The sequence below is a fragment of the Xenopus laevis genome, chromosome 9_10L (genome assembly GCF_017654675.1).
Source record: "Xenopus laevis strain J_2021 chromosome 9_10L, Xenopus_laevis_v10.1, whole genome shotgun sequence".
NCBI classification, from domain to species: Eukaryota; Metazoa; Chordata; class Amphibia; order Anura; family Pipidae; genus Xenopus; species Xenopus laevis.
Window position 1 is genome coordinate 46,701,594 of NC_054387.1, and position 11,712 is coordinate 46,713,305.

The window sequence follows — 11,712 nt, forward strand, 5'->3', positions numbered from 1 at the left end:
AAGGCACTGTTTTTATTATTACAGAGAAAAATGAAATAATTGTTAAAAATTGGAATTATTTGATTTAAATTGAGTCAATTTTAGATGACCTTCCTGTAATGCAGAGCTTTCTGGATAACAGGCTTTTTGGTAGTCAATCCCATACCTGTACGATAAATTTCTGCAGTGCTCAGGATATATAAGGATGAGTGGTGACAATAAAGGGCAAGAGAAATAGTGCAAGAGAGTATTGTTTGGTATTCCATAAGCATCAACAACAGAGAGAAAAATATATCTGAAATGAAGTTCAATCTCAAGCACTGAAAGGCTGAAGATGCAGGTGACAGTGACCCCAGCTGGAGTCACAAAGTGATCCCTGCAGCAACACTGCCTTCCTACAGTAATTATTGGCATGTAGTGGGCTGAACTTGGAGCCAATAATGAGCACAGCTGAGCATGAAGTCAATATATATTATAATATCAAAGACCATGCACAGCAGTCATAGCTGCAAACACCTATATTTTGTTTTCCTGATTTGAAATGCAAATGTTACATGGACATGCAGCTCAAGGCATCCTGACTGTTGCCGGCTGCAAAACATTACAAATGCCCAAATCCCTGCTACGCCCTGTCACAGAACCCATTCTTCTTGTAATAGGTGTGGAAGAGAGTAATTGGGTACATTCAGGTACACACACAGGCAAACATTTACTGTATTATATATTGAGCCAATCTCACCATTAATCTTGAAGCCTGTAAATATGACAGGTTTATCTGAAAAAGTAATGGCTTTATAGAGCAGAGACTGTACTGATCCTCAACCTTTGCTCCCTGCAAGTCATTACCTTGCGCAATACACAGGAGGTTACTAGTTATAAATGTATTCATATCATTTAATGGTCAATACATGATTATTTAGGGACCTGTTGTGGTGCACAGATGGGTGCCATAATCACAAACGACTCCCACCACTAACAGGCGGATATACAGGAGGACAGGATCAGTCACAACATAAAATATAATAAATAAATATACTATATATATATATATTTCCCTTACGTCCCCTACGGCAGCACCATGAGATTTATTTTGCTTTCCCTTACATGTAGGACAAGTGAGAAAAAAAGAGTTAATTCTCCCCACCCATAAATACCAGCTACTCAAAACCCCCTCTAGTGTTTTTTTGTCCTACCTTTGTAGGCAGGTGAGTGTATTATCCGCGTAAAGGTGGATGCCATATTAACGTTCTTTCTGGTTTTTTCCTAGATTAAAGATGCCAGGTCCCTAGGGGACTTGAAGACCGCAGACTGCATTACCCAAGAGGTCTTTCAGTCGGAGGTGCGAGTGGCCTCTTAGGTTTTGCCATCGCCGCAATAGACTGTGCAGCCGAGGGTTGCCCATAAACAAAATGGCGACGATAACCTATGACACGCAACTTAGAGTTGACGTGATTGGTTAAGAGATGTTTACACTGATGATGCGGATCAGGTGTGCTGAAGTTCGCACCAGAGGATCTTTAAAGCTAATCACGCTGTGTTCAGACGCTCCCCTTGTATAGGAGTGTGATCAGCCTGCTGCTTAGACGTTGCTGCCTGGGTTGCAGCCTCCTTATTCAGCACTAAGGTACAAGGTACTCTGTGGGCATGCTTTTTACCTAAGATTCCTTTATAATCTATGTGTAAATTTTCATGTTTTTTCAGATGTCTACCCTAGAGCCACCACCTGTCAAAAGACACAGGAAGTCAAAGCATCTGCAGTGTAGAGCATGTGACACACTTCTCCCAGATGACTATGGGAAAAGGTTTTGTAAGGACTGTCTGTCCTATCTGGCTCACAAGGATGTTGAAGCACTTCCTGAAGCTTCTTCTTCGTGGATTAAGGAGTTTATAAAATCAACTATGAAGGATATGTTTAACCAGTTGCAACCTGGCCCAGTCCCTATTGCGGATGATATTGTGAATTCTCCTACAATAGTTAATCCTATATCTTTAGACGGATCAACTCAGGATTCATCCTCGGATGAGGAAGAAATCTTAGCCTTGTTTCCGGTGGAAAGCACTGCGAAATTGATCAGGAGAGTAAGGTTAACGATGGAATCTCTGGAAAGCGAGGATTCGCAGGCAACCACTTCTCAGGTAGCTAAGAAATCTAAAAATTTTCCGGTTCACCCAGTCATGAAAGATTTAATGACTAGAGAGTGGAAAAATCCTGAAAAGCCTCCGTCTATAACAAAAAGACAAAAGCTTTTGTTTCCCATTCAGGAAGAGGAGATACAGTCCTGGGGGACTCCTCCGAAAGTAGATGTAGCCATTGCCAGACTGTCTAATAAAACACTCATTCCTGTGGAAGATGGTTCAGGATTAAAGGATCCTATGGATCGCAAGATGGAGTCCTTACTTAAAAGAGTTTATAATACGGGTACAGCTATTTGTAAGCCAGCCTTGGCTGCCTCGGCAGTGGCTAGATCAACCAGGCATTGGCTCAAACAATTCACGGAGGATATCAACAACAACATATCCCGTGTGGAGCTTCTGGAATCCCTGGAAAAGGTCAATATGGCAGTTGAGTTCTTGTGTGACTCATCCATTGAAAGTATTAAGCTAGCTGCGAAAACTATGGCTTTATCTACAGCATCCAGAAGAGCTTTATGGCTAAGAACCTGGTCAGCTGATTCAGTATCCAAAAACAGCTTATGTGCCATGGCATTTGAACCAGGTCGTCTCTTTGGATCAGAGCTGGATAAACTTTTGGAATCTTTGTCAGGCTCTAAGAATAAGCGTCTTCCTCAGGAAAACCAATCAAATAGGAGCAAAAATTCCTTTTTCCGGAATAGAAGAACATCACCTAAAAGAGATAACTACTTTCAAAGAGACAGAAGAAGGAACGATACAAATTCCTTTCGGCCCAATAGAGCATTCAATTCTTCCAGAGGTGAGAGAGGATTTGGGAAAACCTTCCCACCAAAGAAAAGGCCATCCTTCTGACGCCAGAAGTTTACTGCCGGTAGGGGGCAGATTAATTTTTTTCTTTCCAGAATGGAAAGAAACCATTGCAGACGCATGGATACTCCAATTAATTGCAGAAGGCTACAGAATAGAATTTCTGAGTCTACCTCCTCAGAGGTTTATTTTTACTCCCTTAAATTCTCCAAACAAACAGCTGGCTCTCGAGCAGGCCATCACAGAATTTGTTTCAGCCAGAGTTCTCGAACCAGTGCCTCCACTGGAGATTCATCGAGGAACCTATTCAAAGGTCTTTTTAGTCCCCAAGCCAAATGGGACTTTCAGAACGATTGTAGACTTAAGACAAGTAAATCAGTTCATCCACAAGAAGACTTTTCGTATGGAAACCATCAAGTCGGTGATAAACATACTAGACAGAGGCGACTATATGGCTTCTTTGGATCTCAAAGATGCTTATCTGCATATTCCAATTTTTCATGCTCACAAGAAATTTCTTCGGATTGCTGTGTTCATCAAAGGAGTTCTGCACCATTATCAGTTCAGAGTTCTTCCTTTTGGGATAACAACGGCACCTCGGGTGTTCACCAAGGTTGTGACCTCGATAGCAGCGGTTCTAAGAGAAGAAGGGATAACTCTTATACCTTATCTAGACGACTGGCTGATTACAGCAGTGTCAGCAGCGCTGTTAAAGAAACATTTAAACAGAACCATCGAGCTGCTTCAGTATCTAGGATGGATAATAAATTGGGACAAATCAACCCTAGAACCATCCAGAGCAATAAAATTTTTGGGACTCATCATCAAATCTGCGGAAATGAAGTTATATCTTCCCCAGGACAAGATTTACAGTTTGAGGGAAGCTGTTCAAGAGATAATCAGAAACCCTCTTTCGACAATCAGAGGCTTAATGAGAGTCCTAGGTCTCATGACGGCATCAATAGAGGCTGTCGCTTGGGCGAAGTTACACATGAGACCTTTACAAACAGAGATACTTATGAGTTGGAATCGGAAAGTTTCCTCCATAGATATGAAGATATGTCTCAGCGCAGAGACACGATCCAGGTTGGAATGGTGGCTTCAGGAGAATCACCTAGTACAGGGTCTATCTTTTCAACAGCCGGAATGGATAGTGCTAACTACGGATGCCTCTCAATGGGGATGGGGAGCCCATCTGAGCCATCTAACGGCACAGGGCATTTGGGATCCAATGGAAAGCTCCATGTCCTCAAATTTCAGGGAATTGAGAGCGGTCTACAAAGCCATTATGAGTTTCCAAAGACAACTAAAAGGCAAAAGCATAAAGATTCTTTCAGACAATTCCACCACACTGGCTTACTTGAACAAGCAGGGGGGGACCAGAGTTCCCTTGTTGAATCAGGAGCTATTCAAGATCTTGAATTGGACAGAGAGACACAGTCCTCGTCTGATGGCGGTGCATATAAAAGGAAAGGAGAATTTCATAGCGGATCATCTCAGCCGGAAAAAGATTGCTCCAGGGGAATGGTCCCTAGATCAACACATATTCTGGAGAATTACAGATCGATGGGGAATGCCAGAGATAGATCTCATGGCCAACAGGAAGAATCGCAAAACACAGAGGTTTTGCTCCTTAAACAGACTAGATCGTCCGGATTATATAGACGCCATGTCAATCAGGTGGAAATTCCAACTAGTTTACATCTTTCCCCCAATACCTATGATTCCCAAGGTTTTACAGAAGATCAGATTGGAGAGAGTGCAGACAATTCTCTTAACCCCATTTTGGCCTCGGAGGAGTTGGTTCTCTCTGTTAATGAGAATGTCCAGAGGACAGTATTGGATTCTCCCGTACTTTCCGAAGCTATTGACCCAGGGGCCTCTGGCATATCAGCATCTTGCGAGATTGAAGATGACAGCTTGGAGACTGACAGGTCCATTTTAGAGTCGGAGGGACTCTCTAAAGAAGTAGTAGACATACTGATTCAATCCAGAAAAGCTTCTACTATCAAGTCCTATTCTAGAGTCTGGAAAAGATTCAGAGACTGGTGCAAGAGGAAACAGATTTCGGAGACTCAACCTTCTGTGCCGGTGTTGTTAAAATTTCTTCAAGAAGGTTTTGATAAAGGGTTATCGGTAAATACTATCAAAGCGCAGATCTCGGCTTTATCTGCTCTCCAAAATAGATCTTTGTCCACTATACCGCTTCTTAAAAGATTTGTCAAGGCTATTTCAAAGATCAGGCCTAGACTCATTCAATCCTCTCCTACTTGGGACCTACCTCGGGTGTTGAAGAAATTATGTGAAGCACCTTATGAACCTCTGGAAAATATCTCCATTAAGTGTCTATCTTTCAAGACTTTATTTTAGTAGCCATTACTTCAGCTAGAAGAGTTGGGGAAATCCAGGCTTTATCAATAAAGGAGCCTTACTTGACATTCCTTCCAGACCGTGTTGTCTTGAGAACCCTTCCTAATTTCAGACCTAAGGTTGTCAATACATATAATATCAATCAGGAGATTGTTCTACCAAACGTTCAGGAAGCCCAAGGCCACAGCTCTCAACTGGTCCTTTTGGATGTAGGCAGAATTCTGAAAGCCTACCTAAGGAGTACAGAAGAATTTAGATTATCTGAAAGTCTATTCATCAGTTTTTGCGGAAGAAATAAGGGGCTAAAGAGCTCGAAACCGTCATTAGCACGTTGGATTAGAGAGACTATCCAGACGGCCTACATTAAGGATAATCTCAATCCTCCATTTCCTGTCAAGGCACACTCTACTAGGAAAATTTCTGCTTCATGGGCAGAGGCAGCCAATGTATCCTTGGATCAGATATGTAGAGCGGCAACCTGGAGTAATCCAAATACTTTCATCCAGCACTACAGGGTAGACATCTCGGCTTCACAGGAAGCTTCCTATGGCAGTAGCATACTACAGAAGGCGATATGAAGATACCCTCCCTTGTTACTCGTTAACTCTCATGGTGCTGCCATAGGGGACGTAAGGGAATAAGTAAATTTATACTTACCGTAATTTACTTTTCCCTTAGTCCCTTAGCAGCAATAAATTACCCGCCCTAATAAAATACTTAAGCATCGGTCTGTGTGTCTTATTAAAAAAAAAAAAAAAAAAACACTAGAGGGGGGTTTTGAGTAGCTGGTATTTATGGGTGGGGAGAATTAACTCTTTTTTTCTCACTTGTCCTACATGTAAGGGAAAGCAAAATAAATCTCATGGTGCTGCCTAAGGGACTAAGGGAAAAGTAAATTACGGTAAGTATAAATTTACTTAATATATATATATATATATATATATATATATATATATATATATTACACAAAGAACTGGACAAAAAGGGGTGGAACTGGTTGGGGTGACCTGGGAGGGGTTGGGGTATCATGCATACAGCTCAAGGAATCCAGGGAATGAGACCAAGGGGCAGATTCACTAAAGGGCGAAGTGGCCCAGAACGATAGCAACTTTTCGCCAGAAATCACATCCGCAGGGACATCGCCAATTCACTAATAGGTGCAGATGACAAATCGCTAGCGAAAAAGACAATCGTTAGTGTTCGTTCGCACTCTATCGGCAGGCGACTTTTCGCTCAGGCAAATGGTCGTTGCTCCGCAAATTCACTTTAGTGCAGATTTCACTGAACGTTACCTCTTTTGCCAGAGTTTATTTTTCCACCTCAGACCAGGCGAACTGCTAAAATGAAGATAGATCTGCCTCAATCTTATGTCATATCCTGTCTGCCGAAAATGCATTAAAGTTTAAAAAACGCTGGCGACTTTTCCTTTTTTTAAGTGGGATTGCCTGCAAAAAGTCCTAACTTGAACTTTTTTGGGTTAACATTTTTCCCCAGACAATTGAGGGCCATGGAACATTAATTTTACAGTGGGCTCATGTCTAGGGCATTAGATGATCTCTTTTGTCTTTATTCAGGTTCCTTGGACATTTGTAATAAAAAGTGGCCACTTCAAGCATTTGCACCAACATCTCTTATAAAGAAGTCCATACAATTTTAATGTACCAGCCCTATTCAAATTGACCTAAGCGTAAGATCACTAGCGACTTTTCGCTAGGCTTAAATGAACTATGAAATGTTCGCACTGAAGAAGTATTTATAGCGAAAAGTCGCCAGCATTCGATGCCCAGGGCGAAACTTCGCATTTAGTGTATTAGCGTAGTGGTAGCGAATTTGCTCCTGGTGAAGTGGTTTGAAGTATGCAAATCGGTCGCTGGCGACAATTCACCCTTTTTTAAATCTACCCCCATGTGTGGGATACACTGTCACATGTTTTGGTGGCTAAAGTGTAAACTCTCTGAATCTCAAACAACTTGAGCACTGTTTCATACCATGTCCATGTTTTTATAAAGAACAAAAATGTAAAACTCACATTCATTGCTCATTGCTAATTAAAAAGTGGTGTGTAAAGTCTGCAAAATAAGCCCTGCCCAAAACACACCACCATGCTAAAATAACTTACTTTCAAGGCACTGAGGGCGACATAAAATACTGTATATACAGTATATTGTGTGTGTATCAAGTATTTAAACAGAAGAATACATAATTGTGAGGTGCTGCCCCTTTTCATATATCAGCCCTTGCAGCTCACAGGCTACACAGCCCAATGGTTGACCCTTAACATGTGTTCAAGGTACAATGTGTTCAACCCAATAGGTGCCCTGTGTTCTATATGGGGTTTGGAGTTTGAGTGACTGGTAACCTGCAGAAAAAAATAATGTAACTGGCCTACTGCAAGATGAATCCAAATGTGTGCAGATGCATTTACTGTGTTTCCCTTGTGCCTTGTATGCTTGTTACAAGTGCTGCTAAGCTTATGTATGTAATCATACTCTGTTTGCTTTCCATCGATGACTGCAAAATACGGCTCTCTAATGCTGTTTCATCATCTCAGTTCCAACCAAGCTAACCTAACCTTTACTGCATTATAAAAAGGAGCAGAAACAAATCCCAGCTGTTCGCTTCCACACCATAATGTGTTTGCCCTTGTAGGCATAGCATTGGCCCGGGTGCAGACACACAGAGCAGATTTCAATGTGGAAACGCTAATGAATGTATTTTATGCTGAAATCTGCTCCATGTCTCTGCTCCATGTCTCTGCATAAAAGCTGACGTCATGCCTACATGTGCAGACACATAATGAAGTAGAGGTAACCAGTCAGGCTGTTTCTTGGTCTACAATTATCCGCCATGTCTAACTGGCTTTAGGCTATGGGCACATGGAGTATAGTTCTATAGGAATATGTTCTGCTTCTCTCAGTCAGTCTATTTTTTCAAGCTGAGAGAAGCGGCTTCAGCCTTCAGCATTCACAAGCAGCGGAGCCAAGATGCCAAATATCATGTATTTAGGCTGGCCTCTGCTCCCACTTTGTTGTGTGTGAGTGCATGCATGCTGATCTAATGCTAATCAATTGAGATGAGACACAGAATATGTGGGAGGGTCTTCCAGATTTTAAAGGGGAACTTAACCCACTTGTTACTCACCACACGAGACTTGATGTAAAACTTAAACAGGAGATTTTTATTCTTGTAGGAACACCAATAGACTTTCACATCAGACACGTTACAATCACTCCAGCACACACTTGTTCAAGCACATTCAGTTACAAGTACTTCAGGGAATCAATTCAGAGTAGGCACACCTGCCTTAGGATCTTGGATCACACCTAACCGACTAGTGGTCCGATATATACTCCACCCGTATCCCCTCTCCAATAGTGGCCCGATACCTCCTGGGTGATATCCCTCCATTCTTCCAGGTTAGGACCTTTTCCATCCAATTCCTGTCCAGAGACCCAGGTGTCCATCCTACTTGTCCTAAATTTCCACTGATTCCCTTACTTACGGAGTGCCCATTGGAAACTAATTCCACTTTCCTCCTTGATGGGGCCACAGCTGCCCTTACTAACTATCCTCACTATCTCGTGCACCTAGTGCTCGCTTTACTTAAGATCTTTCCTGTTCTAACTTTTCCTATCTGTCAATGATGTCTCCACTCACCAACCAGCTGATGTTTCTTCGGCCACGCCCTCCCATCAAGACAGCTTACCTTGGGCGGGGCACCTCTTTTTATAGCCCTTCTGTGTCCTACAGTGGCCTCTGGTGGCTGGGGTAGAAATTACACTTAAACTAAATTAAAAATCTACTAATTTTACACAAATTACACCCAACAATTTTAAACACATACATTTTACATACATGCACATTTTTGTCACTCAAAAAGATAAAATTTCACTCACATAACACTCTCATCACTTTACACCCCCTTACAAGCAGATCTGCTTCTCTCAGCCTGCAAAAATATGCAAGCTGGGAGCAGCTGAGCTTATGCTCCATGTGCCCTTGGCCTTAGCACTCAAACTTTATTTACCTTCCAATAGAATTCCCATTTCAAATCTCTCACCCACACAACCAATTAATTCTATTAACACTTGTCAGAGTATTGCAAATCCCAGATAAAGATTGCTTGATCTCGCCCTGTTATGCAACACGTTTGCTAACACGGCAAGATACAAATCAGGCTGTTTAGGAATGGAAGTGACCATAATAAACGTAACTCCACAAGGAGTGTATGGTGCATTATTGGCAGACGAGCAAGTGATATTGAATTATAGAAAGGTGGTCATAGCACGCATAGCTTGAATCCCGAATCGCTCAATTTTTTCGAGCTTTTTCCTCAAAAGCCTGAATTTTTTGGAGTTTACCTGAAAAACCCCAAATAGTTGGATTTTTGGCCTAATTCCAGCGCAGAACACAAAAACTTCCAAACAGGATAGGGACCTCTCCCTTATTTATATACAACCTCGACAGGTCTGAGATGGAGGATTTTCGGATTCTGACTTTTTGCAGCATCGGGCTTTAATAAATCCTGAAAACATTAAAGTTTAAAACAAACAGAACGAAAAATTCGAGTTTGCGCCAAAAAGCCCAACCAGACTTTAGTAAATAACCCCCTTAAAGTTACTAGGAGAAACTTTTTTAGCCGCCAATGGTAACTTGTTGAGCCAAGTTTCTGAGTTTCCCTCATGGCAGCAGCACCCCTGGGTGTATGGCCACTTTAAGGGTTGGCCTTTGATGAGTGTGCGCTCTTTTGTGCTAAGTCATCTGCAATGCCTCTTGCAAGGTTGGCCTCATGTAAAAATGGGCAGATAAAAATGAGAAATAGTTGGCACCGTTTCTTGTGAATTTTCTCATTGCTCTGTGAGAGACAGAGGCCCCATAATTGGGTGTGTCAGCCTGTGTGTGTGTTTGTACAGTTATGTAACCAAATGCATACTTATTTTCCTTTGTTATATTTGCGGTGCTTAATCATTTTTCTTTCAAATATTACCCAAACAAAGGGCTACAGAGGGAACATGTATAGTGTATAACAATGATTTCCCTCAATGTCCCTACTAAGGACACATTTCTCTTGGGAACAATAGCAAAAATTTTTTACCACAACCAGCAAAGCTAAAAGACAGACAATTCCCTGTGGCTTTTGAAACTTACACGGGTATGGGATCTGGAAAGCTCTGAATTACAGGAAGGCCATCTCCCATAGACTCCAGAATACATTGGACCTAGAATTTTATGGATAAGTGGTCTCCGTAATTTGGATCTCCATACTTGAAGTCTACTTAAAAATCATTTAAATATTAACAACCAAATAGGCTGGTTTTGATTTCAATAAGCATCAATTATATCTTAGTTTGGCTTAAGTACAAGATATTGTTTTATTATTACAGAAAAAAAGGAAATCATTTTAAAAAAAACTTTAAACAATATGTAAATCCAATAGGCTGGTTTTGCTTCAAATAAGGATTAATTATATCTTAGTTGGTATCAAGCACAAAGTACTATTTTATTATAGAGAAAAAGGAAATCATTTACAAAAATGTGAATTATTTCATTATAATGGAGTATACAGGAGATGGCCTTTTCAGAATTCAGTTTTCTGGATAGCAGGTTTCCAAATACCGGATCCTATACCCAGGATCAGACTGGGCCGTGGGAGACCAGGAAAAATCCCAGTCGGCCCCCAGCCCTCTTGGGCCCAGACCCCACCTCCGATCTGCCGGACCCCCTACCAAAAATACAACTGTGGCAGCGCGCTTCGGGGTGTGCGCATGCACATATTCACCGGCATTTGCGCATGTGTGCCACCGTTTGCGCATTCGCAAAGGGGGCCCCCAGAGGTTTGGAACCCAGTGGGCTCCCCAATGTCCAATCCGACCCTGCCTATAACTGTAATAAAAGGACAGCCTTAGCAGGAATTGTATGAATTGCCCACGTCAACAGCTACTACCAGAAAAATGCAGATTTTTTTAGATGTTCATCTAAGAGACTCAACATCCTTTTGCCAAAGGAGATATGTTGTCAGGTTGTGAGCATCTAGTTCCGATGTGTATAGCTCATAGCCATGTATGGAGTGCATATTAGCCAGGTAAACATTCTACTGGTGTCAGGCTAATGTAGCCACATCGACAGAGGCTGATTTGCGTCCTTGGGTTAAATAATAATATTATTTGTGAAGCTAAAAGGTACAAATGCCCTCCATACTGTAAATGATTTACTTCTTAGGTAAAAGATGTTCCCAGAAGTACAGAGAGAGCAGAAATCTGTACTTTGAGGCTAATGGCACAAACAGAGTTTTGTCCCGAAATGCTTTTCTACCGGCAATAAAGTAAACAGCCCATGGAAAAACATAAGCTTTGTTTTCCAAAGTCGTCTGAAGTTTCCTCTCCTAGATGCTGCATTTAATGGGCTGGAGGAATAAAAATCTTC

At 41.7% G+C, this 11,712-nt stretch overlaps 1 protein-coding gene across 2 annotated transcripts; it reads left to right on the top strand.

The window, feature by feature from the left end:
- The first annotated feature begins 1,182 nt into the window (after positions 1-1,182).
- On the top strand, positions 1,183-3,103 carry LOC121398160 (lamina-associated polypeptide 2, isoforms alpha/zeta-like). 2 transcript variants are annotated; one of them, XM_041576891.1, is made up of 2 exons: positions 1,183-1,603; positions 1,681-3,103. In XM_041576891.1, the coding sequence occupies exon 2, from the start codon at positions 1,681-1,683 to the stop codon at positions 2,962-2,964; it is 1,284 nt and encodes a 427-aa protein (XP_041432825.1). In that variant the 5' UTR covers positions 1,183-1,603; the 3' UTR covers positions 2,965-3,103. The 2 variants fall into 2 exon arrangements, with proteins under 2 accessions (XP_041432825.1, XP_041432826.1); XM_041576892.1 differs by having other exon boundaries at positions 1,566-1,694; positions 1,729-3,103.
- Positions 3,104-11,712: the final 8,609 nt, after the last annotated feature.